Below are 22,539 nucleotides of genomic sequence, written 5' to 3'. Positions count from 1 at the left end.
AAGTAGCCACCCTTATGGTAGTAAGTGCCAGGTGCACCGGTTTGAGTGTGTCAAGAACTACAACGTGGCTGGGGTTTTCAAACACAACAGTTTCCTGTGTGTATCAAGAATGGTGCACCACCCAAAAAACTTGTCACAACTGTGGGAAGCATTGGAGTCAAAATGGGCCAGGATCCCTGTGTAAAGCTTTTCCGGCACCTGGTAGAGTCCATGCCTCGACGAATTGAGGCTGTTCTGAGGGCAAACGGGGAGCAACTCAAGTGTTCCTAATGTTTTGTACACTCAGTGTATATCTCTATTGTGGAAAATCTCTCTGTCAGATGAGGTACACCAATATCTGAGAGCTGCCAAACTACCAGTTGCTTGGCAACCACTACAGTTATTAGGTGTAAGTTTAAGAGGCTGTTGGTTACATCCTAAATGGCACCCTGTTCACTAGGGGCTCTGGTCAAAAGTAGTGCACTACATAGGGAATATGGTGCCATTTGGGACTTATACTATCCTGCTCTGAGGAAATGCTGGGAGAACACACTTCTTTCACTGTAGTTCTTTCACAGCAAACAAGTTGCAATCATTACAAAGTTTAAAAAGAGACAGATAAAGTTAGGTGATAGGGTGAGAGATGGAGAATCTGTTAAAAACAGAGAGAAAGTGAGAAAATAGAACACATACAGTTGAAGTCGGAAATTTACATACACCTTAGCCAAATACATTTAAACTCAGTTTTTCACAATTCCTGGCATTTAATCCTAGTAAAAAGTCCCTGTCTTGGGTCAAATAGGATCACCACTTTATTTTAAGAATGTGAAATGAATAATGAATAATAGTTGAGAGAATTATTTATTTCAGCTTTTATTTCTTTCATCACATTCCCAGTGGGTCAGAAGTTTACATACACTCATTTAGTATTTGGTAGCATTGCCTTTAAATTGTTTAACTTGGGTCAAACATTTCGGGTAGCCTTCCAGAAGCTTCCCACAATAAGTTGGGTGAATTTTAGCCCATTCCTCCTGACAGAGCTGGTGTAACTGAGTCAGGTTTGTAGGCCTCCTTGCTCGCACACGCTTTTTCAGTTCTGCCCACAAATTTTCTATGGAATTGAGGTCAGGGCTTTGTGATGGCCACTCCAATACCTTGACTTTGTTGTCCTTAAGCCATTTTGCCACAACTTTGGAAGTATGCTTGGGGTCATTGTCCATTTGGAAGACTCATTTGCGACCAAGCTTTAACTTCCTGATTGATGTCTTGAGATGTTGCTTTAATATATCCACATAATTTTCCTGCCTCATGATGCCATCTATTTTGTGAAGTGCGCCGGTCCCTCCTGCAGCAAAGCACCCCCACAACATGATGCTGCCACCCCTGTGTTTCACGGTTGGGATGGTGATCTTCAGCTTGCAAGCCTCCCCCTTTTTTCCTCCAAACATAACAATGGGCATTATGGCCAAACGGTTCTATTTTGGTTTTATCCGACCAGAGGACAATTCTCCAAAAAGTACGATCTTTGTCCCCATGTGCAGTTGCAAACCGTAGTCTGGCTTTTTTATGGCAGTTTTGGAGCAGTGGCTTCTTCCTTGCTGAGCGGCTTTTCAGGTTATGTCGATATAGGACTCGTTTTTACTGTGGATATAGAGGTCCTTTGCTGCTTTTCTGGGATTGATTTGCACTTTTCGCACAAAGGTACGTTCATCTCTAGGAGACAGAATGCGTCTCCTTCCTGAGCAGTATGACGGCTGCGTGGTCCCATGGTGTTTGTACTTGCGTACTATCGTTTGTACATATGAACGTGGTACATTCCGGCGTTTGAAAATTGCTCCCAAGGATGAACCAGACTTGTGGAGGTCTACAATTTTTTTTCTGAGGTCTTGGCTGATTTATTTAGATTTTCCCGTGATGTCCAGCAAAGAGGCACTGAGTTTGAAGGTAGGCCTTGAAATACATCCACAGGTACACCTACAATTGACTCAAATGATGTCAATTAGCAAATCAGAAGCTTCTAAAGCCATGACATCATGTTCTGGAATTTTCCAAGCTGTTTAAAGGCACAGTCAACCTAGTGTATGTAAACTTCTGACCCACTGGAATTGTGATACTGTAAATTATTAGCAAAATAATATGTCTGTAAACAATTGTTGGAAAAATTACTTGTGTCATGCACAAAGTAGATGTCCTAACCGACTTGCCAAAACTATAGTTTGTTAACAAGACATTTGAGGAGTGGTTGAAAAACAAGTTTTAATGACTCCAACCTAAGTGTATGTAAACTTCCAACTTCAACTGTAACTCTGAAGCAGTAACATTAAATTACCAAACAAACCATCTCACAGAAAAGAGAAAACCAGAATGAACATGGGAGCTGAGGAGAAGAAAGATGCAATTCAAAGTAAATAGCAAATAATAAAAGAAATCCCAAAAATTGAGCGACTGACTGTACACAACAAGCACGTTTGAAAAATGAAGTCAAATGAAAAATGTATAACAAATTAGTTTTTATTCTAATAAAATGCAAACACTGAACATGACAAATGAACTAACAAATGGGACAGAATAAAATGTACAGATTGACAAAATAATTTCTCAAAATTTAACAAAAATAGAAGCTTCAAACAACTGTAAGGATGAGGTTAATGTCAAGTACTTTGTGAAACTGCTGATGTAAAAAGGGCTTTATAAATACATTTGATTGATTGATGAGATGAGAATGTTGATATTTGCAGCCACATTGCAGATGCCTCTCTGGCCCAGCCTGCGGGTCTGTATTCCAAATGGCACCCTATTTCCTATTTAGTGAGCTACTTTTGACCGTGCCCTACAGGCCCTATAGAGAATAGGGTGCCATTTGGGATGAAACCCGGGAGTGGTTGGTCACCTGTAGGTTTCCTCCTAGCACAGGGGTGGGGTTGGGGCTGGGCGGGACGTGGGTGTCGGACCGCAGTAGGCTTTAACACACTCTTCCGGGATGGAGAGGAGCGCGTCTCTGCTTTCTTAGTCAGCTCAGTCTTCTTGATCACGGCTAGGAGAAGGAAGAGGTAGAGATATAGTCAAAGACAAAAAAGGAAGAATGTACAAGTAGCATCAGAAGGAAGAGTGAGAGATAGTCAAAGAGAGAAAGGGAAGGAAAGGACATAGTGTGGCACAAAGGTTTGGTAGGACAGACACCCACCAAGAGAGGCTGTCTGAATGCCAGTTAACATTCATCTGAGATCGTAAAAGGCTTTTAATGATGATAATCTTTGACAATTAGAATGAAAGAGAATAACAAAATCTGTCAATTAATACTATATAACTACAAAGAACTATATAGAAATGTTTTTAATTACTGGTTTCCCAAACACATATCCAGCCTTGTCATGGACTAAAAAGCTATTTCAATCGAGATTCTCCACTGAAGTATCTGGGAATCTGGCCCTCTAGAGTAACAAACTGAATGGAGATCTACACCACTTCAAATCAAAGAGAATTAAATAATCTGTCAATGAATAATGTATAACTACAAATCATTTACAAAAATAAAATAAATAGAGTAACAAACTGATTTGGAGAGATACTGTAGTTCTGAACCTTTTTTCTTCTTGATGTCTTCCCTGGGGATATAGACCGTCTCCTTGCGGACGGGTTTACGTTCAGGGGTGGAGACGCACCCCTCGCGCCCCTTCACACGCCCGCCTTTAGCCTTGGGCTTCACTGGCTGCTTTTCCTGCTTCTGCTGCTGGAGAGTCTTGTACTTCTTGACTGGTGGGGCTGGGACCCGGTCGGCTCTAAGGGGATCAATCTGCTCGGTAGCCATGCTCATGTCATCATCCACATCTACAGTGGAGAGATCTAGGTACAAAACAGACATGGTAAGGTCATCATCATGCAGTAGTACTATGGACACTACACAAAATATGGGCATAACACTCAGAAACTGGATAAAACAGTGTTGATGTGTAATTTTGTTATCATGATGAAATATGAAGTCTCCACTGTGAAAATATTGTAATAAACATGAACAGGTATCAGATCCATATATTTCAAGAAACTAGGCGTTTGTCCCATGTCCCTACTTCAAAGAAGAGGCATTACTTGGGTGCGATGAGCCAAGTAAAGCCCCCCCCCCCCCCGGCCAAACCCTCCCGTAACCCAGACGATGCTGGGCCAGTCATGGCCGGTTGTGATGCAGCCTGGGATCGACCCAGGTCTGTAGAGACGCCTATAGCACTGCGATGCAGTGCCTTGGACCGCTGCGGACCGCCTAAAATCATGTATTTTTTATATAGTGTGTGTTTACTACATATGGTAATGTGAAGAACAACATGACTAGGATATCAGATTAGGATACAGGCCAAGGACTAGATAAAGTGTATTTTTAAAACTACTTTTTGCTACTACATTCACCACTTTTAGTCTTGAAATCTTTGGCTGTTTCCTACACTGTGCATCCTTAAAGGAGATTGGTGGGGCTAAGGCTTAAGAGGGTGTGAACGATGCTGAATGGGTGTAGACAAAGAAGAGCTCTCCAGTATGTGTACCAAAACATTAACGGGCCATTTTGTCAAAAGTGAGGTTACAAGTTTATCAACTTTCAAAGCAGAATTACTTTCCCATTGTTCTCAACTGCAGTGTATGATATATAATTTTATAGCTCTGAGTCTCTACTTTTATCCAATGTAAAAAACACCATTACAAATGTTGCTACATTGGACCGAATCGAGAGGGCCACATATTGGCTATACTATTGCATTTTCCAACCACTGATTATATTATTATTTCTGGTCATTAAAACATGTAATTTATCTGTCATTGAAACATGTATTATTGGATTATAACAAAGAGAAATCTCACCTTGAGTGTCGACCCAAGAGCTGTCTAGGATGGAGTCGTCCATGGTGGTCTCGTCTCTGTCGTAGCTCTCTGTCTGTCCCTCGGTCTCCAACTGCACCTCCTTCTCTGGGGAGGCCTGCACCTCCTTCTCAAGGGCCTCCTCTGAGACATCCCCCACCTCCTCCAGACTAGCTGCCTCCATGATCTCCACCTCCTGGGACTCCTCCTCCTCCTCCTCTGGTGTCTCAGGCTCGGGCGGAGCGGAAAAACGCACGCTGTGTCCTGGCTCCTCACCCTCGTCGATGGTCTGGACTACAGTGATGAAGTCATCTTCAACGGTCACCACTGACTCTATGGCAGCTCTGGGTTCTTGAACATCAATCACCGCTGCCCCTGCCAGAACTTCACTATCTTCCTCCTCCTCTTCCTCCTTGTTTGTCATTCTATCCTTCTCAACTTTCTCTTCTTTCTCTACAGGCATTGATGCTTTTATCTTTATCATGATTTCCTCTGGTTCCACTGCCTGCTCTGTATCCTCCTCCTCCCCCTCTACCTTTTTCTTTTCTTCCATGGTCTTCTCTTTGACCTCAACAACCTGCTCCTTCTTCAGCTTCTCTTCACTAACTTTCTCATTCTCTTCTTCTGTGGTGCTCCCACCACCACCTGACACAGATGGAGACGTCGTCATGATGTCAACCTTGGTTGGCGTTGTCTGACCTCCATTCTGTTTAGGTTTCTCTGTTTCCGTAACTGGAACCTTTTCTTCTTCTGTGGTGCTCCCACCACCACCTGACACAGATGGAGACGTCGTCATGATGTCAACCTTGGTTGGCGTTGTCTGACCTCCATTCTGTTTAGGTTTCTCTGATTCCGTGAATGGAACCTTTTCGTCTTCTGTGGTGCTCACACCATCACCTGACACAGATGGAGAAGTCACCATGATGTCAACCCTCGTTGGCGTTTGACCTCCTGTCTGTTTAGGTTTCTCTGTCTCTGTAACTGGAACCTTTTCTTCTTCTGTGGTTCCCACACCATCACCTGACACAGATGGAGAAGTCACCATGATGTCAACCCTCGTTGGCGTTTGACCCCCCGTCTGTTTAGGTTTCTCTGTCTCTGTAACTGTAACTGGAACCTTGTCTTCTTCTGTGGTGCTCACACCACCTGACACAGATGGAGACATTGCCATGACATCAAACTTTGTTGGTGTTGTCTGACCTCCTGTCTGTTTTGGTTTCTCTGTCTCCGTAACTGAAACCTTGTCTTCTTCTGTGGTGCTCACACCACCAACTGACACAGACGGAGACATCACCATGATGTCAACCTTCTTTGGCGTTGTCTGACCTCCATTCTGTTTAGGTTTCTCTGTCTCCGTAACAGGAACCTTGTCTTCTTCTGTGGTGCTCACACCATCACCTGCCACAGATGGAGACATTTCCATGACGTCAAGCTTTGTTGGTGTTGTCTGACCTCCCGTCTGTTTAGGTTTCTCTGTCTCCGTAACTGAAACCTTGTCTTCTTCTGTGGTGCTCACACCACCAACTGACAGAGATGGAGACGTCACCATGATGTCAACCTTCTTTGGCATTGTCTGACTTCCATTCTGTTTAGGTTTCTCTGTCTCCGTAACAGGAACCTTGCCTTCTTCTGTGGTGCTCACACAATCACCTGACACAGATGGAGACATTGCCATGACGTCAAGCTTTGTTGGTGTTGTCTGACCTCCCGTCTGTTTAGGTTTCTCTGTCTCTGTAACTGAAACATTGTCTTCTTCTGTGGTACTCTCCACGGAGGAGGCTGGGGAGGGCCTAACGGGCCTGCCGATCCTGTCCTTGGCAACTCCAGTCAGTTGGTAGACGTCTTCAGCATCCACCTCCTCGTATGCCTCCTGGTGCACCAGGAACTTGTCCTTCACCTTCTCCCTGAGCTCCTGCAGCTCCCGCTCCTCCTCCATGCTCAGGGGCCTGTCCTCCATCTCCAGCCGGCGGATCTGCCTCTCATAGGCAGCAATCTCAGCATCTGTCTCGGGTCCGTTGTCTCCTAGCTTCTCCTCCTCTTCCAGGGTAACCGTCACTGTAGGAGTTACAAAGGACTCGGCTGACTTCAGAGCTGAAGCTGGTTTGTCTTTTTGGTTTTCCATGGAAACATTTTCATGACTGATCTTTTTGTTGTCTTTTTCCTCTGAAGCTGAATCCTTCTGTCCCATTTGTTTGGTTTCTTCCTTTTCATTGGAACCGGCGCTCTCAGCTAACTGACTGGTCTTCTCGTCTTCGGCTAGTTTGTCTCTGGCGTCGATTTTCAGTTTCTCCTCCGCCATCTTTTCCTCCAGAGCCATAGGGGTAAAGCGCTGGGGCGGGGAGTCAATGGGACTATGGAGGTCAGCAGGGGAAGGCATGGGCCCTGAGTACTCACTGAACACACAGTAACCCAACTCCTCCAGCTGGCTCTCACTCTTGGCAAGACTCTGGTTCTGACTCTGGTCCCCCAGAACCAGGTTAGCCAGGGAGTCGCTGCCAAGGCCTTGGGCGTCCGCAGGGACAGACTTCCTCCTCATGATCTCAGGGTCAGTGTTCTCAGAAGCCAGTCTAGATCTGCTGCCCGCAAGGTCCAGCATTTCAGGTAGGTCAGGAGCCATGACTGTCCCGTTTTTGTAGTAGTATTTAGGTGGGAAGGGAGATTCTGGGGACTCTGACCCCTGGGGGCTGGTCTTTTCACCGGGGGTCTCTGTTGCTGTGTCATGGGGAGGAGATGAAGAGTCGGACGTGACTGAGGCTGCCGTCTCCAGGATCAGGGGAGGGAAGGGTGTCGGCTCCTTCTCCACAGACGGGGTGGTGACTGGGAGATAGTTGGCAGACTCCTCCAGACTGCCGCTGGTAAAAGACATGATATCCGTGGCCAGTGGGGAGAAGTTTCTAGGTAGTCCATGACCACTGGGATCAATCGATCCAATCGTAATGTTGAGAGAGTAGCTTCTTTGATCCAGGGCCAGCTTCCCAGGAGACAGCCGACATTCGTTACTCCTGTCCAGTGCTGGTAAGGTCTCCTTTTGATCTCCCATCAAACTCTTCTTGGTGTCTGATTTCTCCTCCACTGACTGTGTTTGTGCCAGCATGCTGTAGTTGATCTCAAGGGGTGACGGAACTGTTGGGGAACTGCTCCCTAAGACCTTCTTCTCTTCTCCTGCGGTGCTCAGTTCATAATAACCTTCTGCTTGAACCCCCTTGGATCCCTCGTCTGGCTTCAGGGCCGAAGTCTCGAAATAAGCTGACATGCCCGATTTGTCTTTGTTAGAGTCAGATGGGACACCTTGTCCTTGACCTCGGTCTTCAGCTCTTGTGAACCCAGACCCTGAATCCGTCGTGAGGTTACTGGACTCAAGAACTTCCACTGACGGTTGCTTCTCTGAGACTGTTTTACGTTCATCCAGTATAGACATTTTGCTAAGCTCTTTGGCTTGGCTCTGGCTGTTTGAAGGTAAAGAGGACAGAGAAGGGGAAGGGGGATCCATGTCCGTTTTGGGGATCAGGGGTGCTGCTGCATGGTCCCCGCTGAGGAAAGCTGGACTCTCTTGTTCAGTGAAGTCTGGGCTCAGGGATCCACTCCTCTCGCTGTCTGGTTTGTCCATGTCCATCTTCAAGGCTGTAAGTTAAATCTTTAGTAGTTTGTTTGGTTTTGCTTAAACATTCAGCTATTAAAGGTAGGCTACTTTGTTTTAGGTCAGCCATTTTAACCAGGGCCAGCCATACTATCACAGACACAGGCAAAGCTCTGCTCCAGACTCACAGCCTGTTATCACTTACTGTAGCACAATACAAAGAGCATCGCGCATCACTGAGGCAGGACAGGAGCATGAGGCAGAACCCATGAGGCGGAACCCACTCACTGATGGACGGAACAATGGCATGGAACGTGACGGAACGTTATGGAACCGGAATGACGGAACCGGAATGTGCAGGCAGCCATGGCGTTGATGGATGAGAAGAACCAAGCAATGAGAAATGGAAGCGACGACTTTACATATCTAAGAAAGGGTAAAATAATAGCCTTTCTGTCATTCTTTCCAGGCTTTATGGAGAAATCCTAATGATTTGCATTTAGCTAAATGTCTGCTTTACACCCTGATTTATGATTTTTGATTACATATTCAACTATTACCTTTGAGGACAATGTACAATCATCTATCATCATATTTTGCTAGAATAAGTTGTATAACTTCTAATTTTATTACAAGTCGTTAGTGTAAGGTTATTAAGATCAACTAAGACATAAATATATTTCAACAATAGGAAAAATGACAGAATAACACTATTGACACAATATCTAAAAGATGAAAACCAGTGAAATGGCAATAAAAACACTTGATATTGATATTATTACGAAACAGCTGAATCCAATAGAGAACGAGTGATTTACATGCTATAGAAATGAGGCATTTTAATGGCAAACATCACTGGCAGAAAGACACTGAGCAATGGGTTAACACCAATGAGACATCAATACATCGGTAAGTAGCATCAGAGAAGGGAAAGCTTGGTTGGGAGGATCGGCGACATTTCATTAATACACAGACACGAAAAGCCCGGCCTCAAAAACTGCAGCTAAAAACTGAAAACAAAAGCAAAGAGAAAGCAAAAAGGAGGAATCAGGAAGAAAGTTTTAAAACATGGCTCCTAGCTTTCACCTGTGTTGCCTTGCAGCCTTTAGCAGAGCGTAGCGGGGGGGGGTATTCCCTTAAAGCCTAAATTATATTATTGTCTACACACAATACAATAACATGCAGCCTGGGAGAGGAGAGAGAGGACAGACAGACACACCTTCCTCAGGACTCTCCTCCTCCCCCTCAGCCTCTGCCACCTCCTCCTCTTTCTCCTCCACCCTCCTGTCAGGGCCTTCTGGGGCGGCACTAGCTGCCTCGGCCTGCACTGGTGGCACAGTATGGGCCTCGCCTATGGCCTCTGCCTGTTCTAAGGGCTCGGCTGGGGGGCTGTCCAGCTCAGGCTCATCCCCACTCCACAGCTCCTCAAGAGCTGCCACGATTTCTGCTGCTGCCCCTTCCATCTCCTCCTCCTCCAACATCAACACCTCTTCCTCCTCCTCCTCGAATGTGTCTGTAAGAGCCTCGACGGTCTCTACTTTGTATAAAAGAAGTAGACATCAAGACTACGGGTTGGCAACACAGACTTGGGTTACATAGGTACAAATCGGTGGGACACTTTCAGCTCTGTAAAGGTGGCTCACGGTGTATACTGTATAGAATCTATTGTAGACAGAGATAGATGCACTGGTCACAGATGTTGTAGCGTATGAGTGAGTGACGTTTCTCCCCCGGTCATGTGGTTTGTTTGGGTTTGGACTGTATGGGATGTTTTGGATCATAGAGTTTAAGCATTTAGAGGCTTTTCTTTATATTAAAGATATAAAATCATCCTGAAAGAAAGATAGATACTGGTCCAGCACACTGTTGAATATTCTTGTAGTTTTATTGAGTGCAATTGTGACAGCGTGAACCCAAAGGTCTTCGTCAGGCTACAAAAGAACCCTCACCTCTGTCTGTAAAATCTGCTGTGGATCGATGTTATCAAAATGCACACAATGGCCATAGTTTGTCTCTCTCTGTCACACACGCACCATGCCGACACACCACATCAGGCTATTTACATTCAAACATACCTTTATCAGTAAGAAAATGCATGCGTGATACACCATAACAGTCTTTTGCAAGCAAAGTTGTGTACTGTAGCTATACATACAGTACATTCTACACTAAGTGGACTTGGCCTTCCCATTGTCAGTTGAGAGAAGAGCCACAGAAATATATCAGAAATCCTACTCTCACCGCATCCAAGTTCTGTAACCATAACCTGAGTTGATCAGTCAGCATGTGATGGATTGTGGTGTGTGGGCACTATGTTCCAAAAGGGTTCTTTGGCTGTCCCCATAAGAACACCATTTTATTTCCAGTTAAAACCCGTTTTGGTTTCAGGTAGAACCTTATTTGGTTCCATGTAGAACCCTCTGTGGAAAGGGTTCTACCTGGAACCAAAACGGGTTCTTCAAAGGATTCTCCTAAGGCCACAGCCAAAAAACCCTTTCAGGTTCTAGATAGTATAGTGTATGCAGAGGCAGAGACAGACAGTGGCTCCAAGGAGAACATGTCCTTTATCACTGTTCAAGGATCAGTCCTGGAACAGTAATCAAGCCTCCAAACCATTAGAAGATACGAAACAGATCCCCCAACAATCATATCCTCACATCCTCTCTATGTGATCAGCACACACACCTAAAGTTTGATAATTCTATTGCATCTCCCGAATCCATTCCCTGTGGATAAAGGGGCTACAGTATATAGTGCTGCAGTACTGTTCTGCATGCGCAGGATGCTCTGCACAGTGATGTGCGATTGATTTCTTTAACTCTGGGCCGGGGGTGCCTCTGCTCCTAACTCCTAAGCTGTCATGCTGACGATGAGGTGCAAATTCAGATTCTGAAATCCTGCTTAGAGGCAGAAAGATGCTGCTCAACCCAACAGGCTTTATGCGGCAGCGTTACGCCTGCCCTCGCCAGGGTTTTATATTACGCCAGGAGTCTGTGCTGCTGTGTGTCTGTGTGTGTGCCTGTGTGTGTGCGTGTGTGTGTGTGTGTGTGTGTGTGTGTGTGTGTGTGTGTGTGTGTGTGTGTGTGTGTGTGTGTGTGTGTGTGTGTGTGTGTGTCTGTGGAGCAGGGCAGTGACTGGATGTGGCAGCAGTGTACAGCCTGCTGGGTCACATCACAGCAGGGGCACTCTCTGCACAGGGAGAGGAGATAGAGAGGAGGACTGATGCCTTATGGCGTCCGCACGCTTCTTGGCCGAAACAGTTTGGAACAGTTAGTGCATACAGTATATTATGATGACATTTTGTGACGTTTTTGTTCGTTTTGAACTTTGGCAAGAGTTTTTATGGCTGTTCAGGCACACACATTTTTTTCTTGAGGCAAGCCTAAGTCGGTAGCCGAAGACTACGCCCCCTTGTTGGCGATTTGGTAAATAGTAGGGTTTCTTCAATGAAGTGCCTATTGTCATTCAACGAGAGACGACTCGGCCTCATACATTTTTTCACTTGAGAAAAACCGTACCAAACATCCCAGACAAATGCAAAATTGCACGACTAAGCTCTCCATGGCAAAACCGTCAAACCTAAAAAAAATCTGTCATTAATTATCTTAGATTAATTGTATTTTTAAGAAGTGTATACTGGCTATGGTGTCTCAAAATGGACAAACAGTACTATTGCCGCTTTTTATTCGTTTTTCAAGCGAAGGTCTTTTAAGGGAGTATGCGAGCACACTCATTCGGTTCAGCTAGCTGAGATCGGCTAGGCACCAGCCAAACTGAAGCATGCTGACGCCTTTATACAGTCTGCAAGCTGGAGACATAGACGCGTTGTTTCTCTGTAATAATACAAGCCACCTAGACATTTTATGAAGTTGGCTTTAGCATGCCCACATAGGTTCCCAATCTCCCAACTAGCTACCAAGAAGCCATTTCATGCTATCAATCAAGTTTTTATTTTACTAGGCAAGTCAGTTAAGAACAAATTCTTATTTTACAATGATGGCCTACCCCGGCCAAACCCTCCCCTAACCCGGACAACGCTGGGCCAGTTGTGCGCCGCCCTATGGGACTCCCGATCACAGCCGGTTGTGATACAACCCGGGATTGAACCAGGGTCTGTAGTGACACCTCTAGCACTAAGATACTGTGCCTTAGACCGCTGCGCCACTCAGGAGCCACAAGTTAGTGTTGCTAACTTGTCTAACTATCTTAGCTAGGATGCCTGTTGGCAAACTTTAGAAAAGCAAGCAATAGCTAAATGTAATGAATAAGTCTCACATTCCTTTTAATCTTTTACCCAGATTTTAGCAGATGCAGAGAAGCATATTTAGTTTCTTTAAAAAAAATAACTGCAGTCAGGAGGATACAGACAGCTCAAGAGATATGCTTGGATATGCAGAAAAATATACATATTTTTTACATAGAATTAAGCATATTAATTATGGCTCTATATTGCAAAAAGCTGTTTCAGGTGTTTGAAAAGTGTAAAATTGCAGGGGACCAAGCCACCTTCCGGATCACCCCCTCAGATGTTTGTGGTACATGGAGCCCCTTCATCCAGCCTACTACAGAAAACATTAACTTCAGCCTTGATGAGGTGCTAAGTAAGGACTTGTCTTTGTCGACTAATACTATAAGCCTTTTGGAGTTGTGAGAGAGTGTATTGAGAGTGTGTGTGCTGTGTGTCCTCTGAGAGCATGTGTGTGTATTTGCAGTGCAGTGTGTGTGAGTTGAGCTGAACATCGTCCTGTGGATCCGGTGATCTACAACGTGTGTGTGTGTGTGTGTGTGTGTGTGTGTGTGTGTGTGTGTGTGTGTGTGTGTGTGTGTGTGTGTGTGTGTGTGTGTGTGTGTGTGTGTGTGTATGATCGGGTGGTGGGACACATGAGAAGGGAGGGCTCAGGGATGAGTTTGTCTTTGAGGGAGCGATGACAGACAGAGACATAACACATGGCATGAAGATGTCACAGACCGGTCGAGAGGAAAACATGTGCATGGAACAAGTCTTAGTTCATGCACAACAATCTTCTGTATATTGCTGCAAGCCATTTGGACCACAGCAAGTCCTGCGCCTGCATGCCACTCTGATTACGTGATATGCATATGGCATTTTTTTTTTACCTGTATGCATAAACATTTTATGATATGCATCCTTGCAAGTATGCACATGTAGGTTTAAGAATTTTCTCAGCCAAATTTGTGTTCAAATTAAAAATGAAATCAGTTAGGTTTATATTCATCGGATCACTTTGATAAGTGATGGGATGCTTCCGGAGGCAAAGTCGACTACAGGGAACAAATGGCTTTGATTGAGATAAATCACAACAAACTAGATCATCTAAACATCACAAAACATGAAAGTGCTCAGATTCTTTGAACTAATTGACACCACAGGGACACAAACAAACACACGGACGGACGGACAGAAAGACGGAGGTTATTGGTCGAACCACAGAAAAGGGGGATCGGGGTAAAAGAGAGGGAGAAAGAGGAAGGTAGGAGGAAGAAGGGAAGATAGGAAGGAAGAATGGCGTACGTAGAGGAACCATGCGCGGTTCACCTTGGATCTGTCTAAAGGCAGCGGCCGGCACTGAGGGCCGAGAGGAGACCGAGCGATCCCACTCAGGGCTGAACAAGGGGTGATCATAGTATTCCTCGTCAGAGTGGTAGGGGTCATCCTCGGGCATAGACACAGAGATGGAGGGGGCGAGGAACTTGCACCTCTCCCGAGAATTTTGGAAGTGGTGGAGAGGGCAGGCCTCCTCCTCCTCATCCCCTACATCTACAAACAACAGACACACAGGAGAAGAACGTACTGCAGGGGAAATCTGGACACACAAAGAGAGAGAGGCAGACAGGGAGAGGGAGAGGGAAAGACACACAGAGAAACAGACAGGGAGGGAAAGAAATTGAGGAAGGGGAAGGGGGAGGGAGGTAGAGGGACAAAGAACAGACACACAGGAGAAGAACGTACTGCAGGGGAAATCTGGACACACACAGAGAAACACACAGGGAGGGAGGGAGGGAGGGAGGGAGGGAGGGAGGGAGGGAGGGACTTAGAGTTGGGGAGAAAGAGAGAGACTGATGAGAGCGAGGAAGAGAAAGTAGTAGAGATAAAGAGAAAAAAAGATTGAGAGAACAAGGGAAAACTAAGACAAAGGGTGAAAGAGAGAGAGAGAGAGAGAGAGAGAGAGAGAGAGAGAGAGAGAGAGAGAAGCAACAAGACAAAGACACAGGACAGTGACCAGCAACTGAAAGTGACTGAGTTTGGGGTCTGCCATAATCAGAGAGAAGATGGGACCACATAGTCAGAACAATTTAACAGTGACCGTGATGTAAAGCAATGTAACAATGACATCCATTGAAAGCTAATGTTATTGGGCCGACTGCTGCAGTACTGATGAGCAAAGTGCTGTGGGCCGACAACTTTGCTTGCTGGCTGAGGTATTTACTCACTGCCCTGAGTAAAACAGTGGTGCCAAGGTGTTCTTTTATAAACATACTTCAATTTCTATATGAATTGATAAAGATATTTAAATATAAGGGAGATTGCTACGTAATAAGATAGGAACAGAGGGAGTTTACATTTTCTGAACATCAGGAAGCTATGTAGCTAACATGTAAATTCAACCACCAGTCTGTCTGAGCATGGCTGGTTCCTCCCACAATCTCTGTCATAGGTCACATGTCCACTGCAGTCAGACTTGACTAAACAAACACAGATCAGGTCAGGCACGATCAGAAACAAACCAGGAAGACAAACAAGCATGGGCAGAGAACAAGGAAAAACTAACAAGAAGACATGCTTAAACACAGGACAGAAGAATAAAGACAAATACACATAAGTGGAAACAAGAGAGGTTAGGAAGGCAAACAGGCTACCAGAGTTATATCTGCAAGGACAGGAGGGGTGGATGATGAAAGTCAGGGGAGAGGAAGGATGCCGGTGGGGGGTGAGGAAGAGTGAGGATGGGTGAGGTCATGCGAAGGTCATGCACTGGCATTCCAAGACGAATGGTCAGGGAAGGGGTGAGGATGAAGGAGTATGGGCTTGTGGATGGAGGGATTGAGGTAAAGAAGTGATGGAGGTGAAAGCATTTCTAAATCCGTGGTAAAAAGGAAAATGAGGAGAAGGGAGAGGACTTCTGTTCAAAGAGAATGAATGTCTAAGAAACACTTCCTGTGTTTGGTTTCCTGTTTCTGTGTAACCATATGACCCAGGTCGGGAGCCTCTGTGATTGGTTCTTCTGAAGGTGACATATACAGTATCCTCCAATGGGGCAGAGGAATGGTGTTCCAAGTCGTCTCAGCACGGTCAAATACAACTCCACTTCACATTCACTCATGATGATAACACATCTCTCTCTCATCACTCTCTCCCTCATCTCTCTCTATAGACCTTACCTTGATCCAGGGGTCCGAAGCAGTGTTCAGCAGCAGGTGAGGGAGGAGGGGAGGGAGGCAGGTTCGCCGTGTCTTCAACTACAGAAAACCAGACAGAGGGAGACAATGTATAGGGAGTGACGTTTGGGTGTGTATCTGGGTGTGTATCTGTGCATTATGGTCTGTGTGTGTGCGTCGAGGTAGTAGTTGATGAAGCCTGGAGTCTCTCTCTCTCTCTCTCTCTCTCTCTCTCACTCACTCACTCACTCCCTACCTCTCTCTCCCTCCCTCTCTCTCCCTACCTCTCTCTCTCTCTCTCTCTCTCCCTACCTCTCTCTCTCTCTCTCTCGCTCTCCCCCTACCTACCTCTCTCTCCCTACCTACCTTTCTCTCTCTCTCTACCTACCTCTCTCTCTCTCTCTCATCTCTCCCTACCTCTCTCTCTGGTTAATCCTTTAAAGCTCCTCTGAAAGTCACTGTAAATAGTAAAGATGTGAATAAATACTATAATGGCTGTTTTCTGCTGAGTAATTCCTCCAATGAGCATTCTCTGCTGGAAATGTGATGAACTGTAATAGTGAATTAGCTAACAGTAGTAATACAAGTACATTACAGGCATCCTTATAAAGCAATTCAGAATTTAAAAAAACAGCATAGTCCTTACAACCTTCCCTTCAGTGACGTCAAGGCTGGCTCCCACACTAACCCTCCATAGATGTATGATGCCATAGATGTGCTGACAGACAGACGTCGCATCCGGGGATAGAGAGAGGCTACTACATGTTGAGGGTCAGTGTTGCTATGTGGCCTCCAGAGGGCTGATCTGGGATATGCTCTGCTCTGGGTTTACTCCCCCAGCACTACCACCATGGTAGATCTACTCTGACAGCTGTCCGGACCTGACACGGATCTCTAACCCCTACACTCATACACCCCAACAGCACCATTTCTGTCCACTGACATCAGCCAAAAGGACCTCTTGTTTCACACTCAGAATCGCTATGCTTCCTCTGGAGGGGTGGGGAGGGCCGGCACATGTCAAGAGTGTGTGTGTGTGTGTGTGTGTGTGTGTGTGTGTGTGTGTGTGTGTGTGTGTGTGTGTGTGTGTGTATGTATGTATGTATGTGTGTGCGTACCTGAAGGCAGTCTTGTCTCCTGTTCTCCTTTCAGTACTGCCACTGCCTCGGCTGTCACCTCCTGCACAATCCGCGCAGACACTTGCTCTGTGACACACACACACACACACACACACACACACACACACACACACACACACACACACACACACACACACACACACACACACACACACACACACACACACACACACACACACGTCAGTGACATGTCTAAACCAACCATATCTTGTCAATCATAGTATGTCAATTAAATATTAACTTAAGATCTGTCCTTATTGATTGATAATGCATTTAATGATTGCTTTCTGTCTATCTAAGGCTGATTATAATTTTTGGGGGTTCTCTGCATATTAAACAATCTATTCTTCAATCTATACTTGGAGCATTGGCAGCGTTCTAACTGCAGAAATCGCCATGGAAACACAGCTTCAGGCAAGAAGACAGCAGCCACAACTACTGGCCAATCAGAAATGGTCTTGGGCCTGGGCCTGTGATTGGCAGATAACTTTGAGCCAACAATTGTGTGGTCTGCCCAGGGTCGTACTAACTATGAGCCAAACAAAGCAAAGGAAGCATGTTTAGTTTTTTCATTGCCAAATGTTTTGCTACGGTGTGCACTAACGAATACGACCCAGATACCTTCCACTGGTCAGAAACTATTTAATGTAGATGATGTCTTTACCCATTAGACATACAGATGTAGGATCTTAATTTGATCACTATTTTGTTGCTGAGAATTTTCCTGCACAGCAGTAGTGTACTCGAGGTTTAAAAACTGTCAGACATTATTTGTCCTAACATAAAATGTTTTTGACGAAGCAAAGGTGGGGAGCTCTGGTGGAGCGTCACACATTAAGGAAAAAAAATTGCAGCGCATATGATGCTGTTCTAACACACGTGCAATGATGTCCAAGGGAAATAAACAGTATTCATTGTTTGCGGGAATGTCTTTGTTGTTGTAATAATGCAAACCGACGTGGTACTTTCACCATTAAGGATTCCAGTTTTAACGTTAGCTAGTGCTAGTCGGCTGTATTTCTCCTTCTATAGCAGTGGTTCCCAACCAGGGGTACTAGGACCTATCCACAGGGTGTACTTGAGAAGACTCATGAGACCATAGGCCTACTGGTCAAATGAACATGAGGGGTTACATTCAGGGCTACACCGGGCAGAGCAAAATTCTGTTGGTGGTACAGTAACCAAAAAAGATCAACCACAGTTCAATAGCTTGGTCTCAATCTTCTTTCTAAATGGTGAGTCAAACATGTTTTCAGCTCTTTTATTTCCATAAGTGATCATTTTCTCATGGCTCTCTCATCTCTCTGCAGCAGACATATAGTGAGCAATATGTTTGGAACATTGAATCGCAATAACGTCGCAGTATCAAATCGCAATACATATCGTAGATGGCACCTAAGTATCGTGAGGTCCCTGGCACTTCCCAGCCCTAGTGTGTGCATGTGTGTGGGTAGGGTTTGTGGATATACCGTATGTTGTAGTTGGACAGCCATACATCCATGATTCCTGTGCATATGGACTCCAATATATACTGTACATCCATATCATGTCCTTTATATTACATTCATGAGTTTCACTGTCATCATTTAGTGTTTTTGAGAATGTCAGTCTTCTAAACCGTGTAATTGACATAGCAACAGTGTATTTCAGTGGGAATAGTTAGTTGGCGGTGGAGAACTTTGGTGGTCACGACGTGGAGCTGTTTCAGGACCATTTTCCACCCACCAGACACACACGAAGGCACACACACGTGTACCAACACACACACAAACATGTCTTCTGGGAACACTCACACAGCACACTCACCCACTCAAATGATCCTGCTTTCTGTGGCTCCATTTCAGAGTGAAAAGGAGAGTGTCATACAGACATTGACAAATACGTACCACTGCCAAACCCAAGTGTCATTGCAGTCAATTTAATCCAATCAACACAAAACTATTCAAGAAAACGTGAAAACCTGAAAGAGTCTGTTTTAACAACTTCAGTAGAAGTTATACATGCCAAGTAGTCTCAAACTAGCTGGAAAATAGAAAAAAACTATCGATACTGAAAATCTAAGACATCAATTAACACCCTCAGATCACCCTGAGATCAAGATCATAAAACTGGATTTCATATCTTCAATGTCAATCTCTCTTCAACCCAGTAATGTTGTGCCTGATGTACTGAACAAAAATATAAATGCAAGAAGCAACAATTTCAATTATTTATTTATTTATTTATTTATTTATATTTCACCTTTATTTAACCAGGTAGACCAGTTGAGAACAAGTTCTCATTTACAACTGTGTCCTGACCAAAATAAAGCAAAGCAGTGCGACAAAAACAACAACACAGAGTTACACATGGGATAAACAAATGTACAGTCAGTAACAGGCCATAGTGGCGAAGTAATTACAATTTAGCAATTTACACTGGAGTGATATATGGGCAGATGAGGATGTGCAAGTAGAAATACTGGTGTGCAAAAGAGCAGAAAAAAAAAATATGGGGATGAGGTAGGTAGTTGGTTGGATGGGCTATTTACAGATGGGCTGTGTACAGCTGCAGCGATCGATAAGCTGCTCTGACAGCTGATGCTTAAAGTTAGTGAGGGAGATATAAGACTCCAACTTCAGTGATTTTTGCAATTCGTTCCAGTCATTGGCAGCAGAGAACTGGAAGGAAAGGTGGCCAAAGTAGGTGTTGGCTATGGGGATGACCAGTGAAATGTACCTGCTGGAGCGTGTGCTACGGGTGGGTGTTGCTATGGTGACCTGTGAGCTGAGATAAGGTAGGATAGTCAGTTTTACGTGGGTATGTTTGGCAGCATGAGTGAAGGAGGCTTTGTTGTGAAATAAGAAGCCGATTCTAGATTTAACTTTGGATTGGAGATGCTTAATGTGTCTGGAAGGAGAGTTTAGAGTCTAGCCAGACACCTAGGTATTTATAATTGTCCACATATTCTAAGTCAGAACCGTCCAGAGTAGTGATGCAAGTCAGGAGGGCAGGTGCGGGCAGCGATCGTTTAAAGAGCATGCATTTTGTTTTACTAGAATTTAAGAGCAGTTGGAGGCCACAGAAGGAGTGTTGTATGACGTTGAAGCTCATTTGGAGGTTTGTTAACACAGTGTCCAAAGAAGTGCCAGAAGTATACAGAATGGTGTCGTCTGCATAGAGGTGGATTAAAGAATCACCGCAGCAAGAGCGACATCATTGATATATACAGAGAAAAGAATCGGCCCAAGAATTGAATCTTGTGGCACCCCCATAGAGACTGCCAGAGGTCCGGACAACAGGCCCTCCGATTTGACACACTGAACTCTATCTGAGAAGTAGTTAGTGAACCAGGTGAGGCAGCCATTAGAGAAACCAAGGCTGTTGAGTCTGCCGATAAGAATACGGTGATTGACAGAGTCGAAAGCCTTGGCCAGGTCGATGAACACGGCTGCACAGTACTATCTTTTATCGATGGCAGTTATGATATCGTTTAGGACCTTGAGCATGGCTGAGGTGCAACCGTGACCAGCTCGGAAACCAGATTGCATAGAGGAGAAGGTACGTTGGGATTCGAAATGGTCGGTGATCTGTTTGTTCACTTGGCTTTCAAAGACTTTAGAAAGGCAGGGCAGGATGGATATAGGTCTGTAACAGTTTGGGTCTAGAGTGTCTCCCCCTTTGAACAGGGGGATGACCACAGCCGCTTTCCAATCTTTATGAATCTCAGATGATATGAAAGAGAGGTTGAACAGACTAGTAATAGGGGTTGCAACAATGGCGGCAGATCATTTTAGGAAGAGAGGGTCCAGATTATCTAGCCTAGCTGATTTGTTGGGATCCAGATTTTGCAGTTCTTTCAAAACATCAGCTGTCTGGATTTGGTTGAAGGAGAAGCGGAGGGGGGCTTGGGCAAGTTGCTGTGGGGGGTGCAGAGATGTTGGCCGGGGTTGGGGTAGCCAGGTGGAAAGCATGGCCAGCCGTAGAGAAATGCTTATTGAAATTCTCGATTATTGTGGATTTATCAGTGGTAACAGTATTTCCTAGTCTCAGTGCAGTGGGCAGCTGGGAGGAGGTACTCTTATTCTCCATGGACTTTACAGTGTCCCAAAATTTTGGGGAATTAGTGCTGCAGGATGCTAATTTCTGTTTGAAAAAGCAAGCATTTGCTTTCCTAACTGATTGTGTGTATTGGTTCCTGACTTCCCTGAAAAGTTGTATATCGCGGGGACTACTCGATGCTAGTGCAGTATGCCACAGGGTGTTTTTGTGCTAGTCAAGGGCAGTCAAGTCTGGAGTGAACCAAAAGCTATATCTGTTCTTAGTTCTACATTTTTTGAATGGGGCATGCTTATTTAAGATAGTGAGGAAAGCACTTTTAAAGAAAAACCAGGCATCCTCTTCTGACGGGATGAGGTCAATATCCTTCCAGGATAGGAAGCGTTTGACAGTGATGAGGGGTGGTTGTTTGACCCGGGGACCCATTACGGACGCAGACAATGAGGAAGTGATCGCTGAGATCCTGGTTGAAAACAGCAGAGGTGTATTTAGAGGGCAAGTTAGTCAGGATGATATCTATGAGCGTGCCCATGTTTATGGATTTGGGGTTTAACCTGGTAGGTTCATTGACAAATTGTGTGAGATTGAGGGCATCAAGCTTAGATTATAGGACGGCCGGGGTGTTAAGCTGTGTTATGAGTTTACGGAGTTATAAACTCAGCAAAAAAAGAAAAGTCCCTTTTTCAGGACCTTGTCTTTCAAAGATAATTCGTAAAAATATAAAAACTTCACAGATCTTCATTGTAAAGGGTTTAAACACTGTTTCCCATGCTTGTTCAATGAACCATAAACAATTAATGAGCATGCACCTATGGAACAGTCGTTAAGACACCAACCGTTTACAGACGGTAGGCAATTAAGGTCACAGTTATGAAAACTTAGGACACTAAAGAGGCCTTTCTACTGACTCGGAAAAACACCAAAAGAAAGATGCCCAGGGTCCCTGCTCATCTGCGTGAACGTGCCTTAGGCGTGCTGCAAGGTGGCATGAGGACTGCAGATGTGTCCAGGGCAATAAATTGCAATGTCCGTACTGTGAGACGCCTAAGACAGTGCTACAGGGAAACAGGACGGACAGCTGATCGTCCTCGCAGTGGCAGACCACATGTAACAACACCTGCACAGGATCGGTACATCTGAACATCACACCTGCGGGACAGGTACAGTATGGCAACAACAACTGTACGAGTTACACCAGGAATGCACAATCCCTCCATCAGTGCTCAGACTGTCCGCAATAGGCTGAGAGAGGCTGGACTGACGGCTTGTAGGCCTGTTTAAGGCAGGTCCTCACCAGGCATCACCGGCAACAACGTCGCCTATGGGCACAAACCCATCGTCGTTGGACCAGACAGGACTGGCAAAAAGTGCTCTTCACTAACGAGTCACGGTTTTGTCTCACCAGGGGTGATGGTCGGATTCGCGTTTATCGTAGAAGGAATGAGCGTTACACCGAGGCCTTGTACTCTGGAGCGGGATCGATTTGGAGGTGGAGGGTCCGTCATGGTCTGGGGCGGTGTCACAGCATCATCGGACTGAGCTTGTTGTCATTGCAGGCAATCTCAA

General features: G+C 45.2%; 1 protein-coding gene across 20 annotated transcripts in view; it reads right to left on the bottom strand.

Moving 5' to 3' along the window:
- Positions 1-22,539, bottom strand: part of LOC106582286 (microtubule-associated protein 2) — a 182,022-nt gene that overhangs the window by 28,947 nt on the left and 130,536 nt on the right. For 14 of the 20 annotated variants that reach the window (XM_014165207.2, XM_045704737.1, XM_045704736.1 and 11 more), the window contains 7 exons: positions 16,915-17,001; positions 15,800-15,877; positions 13,956-14,177; positions 9,618-9,932; positions 4,825-8,442; positions 3,562-3,822; positions 2,870-3,013 (listed from right to left, as the gene is read on the bottom strand). In XM_014165207.2, the coding sequence (XP_014020682.2) occupies positions 2,870-3,013; positions 3,562-3,822; positions 4,825-8,442; positions 9,618-9,932; positions 13,956-14,177; positions 15,800-15,877; positions 16,915-17,001 (4,725 nt within the window). Of the gene's footprint in view, positions 1-2,869; positions 3,014-3,561; positions 3,823-4,824; positions 8,443-8,603; positions 8,790-9,617; positions 9,933-13,955; positions 14,178-15,799; positions 15,878-16,914; positions 17,002-22,539 lie in introns of those variants that run through there. The other 6 variants (XM_045704741.1, XM_045704748.1, XM_045704738.1 and 3 more) reach the window with 5 other exon arrangements.

This window comes from Salmo salar, chromosome ssa21, assembly GCF_905237065.1.
Source record: "Salmo salar chromosome ssa21, Ssal_v3.1, whole genome shotgun sequence".
In the NCBI taxonomy this organism is placed as follows: domain Eukaryota; kingdom Metazoa; phylum Chordata; class Actinopteri; order Salmoniformes; family Salmonidae; genus Salmo; species Salmo salar.
Note: the sequence above shows the minus strand (reverse complement) of the source record. Positions and strands in the feature narration are given on the sequence as shown.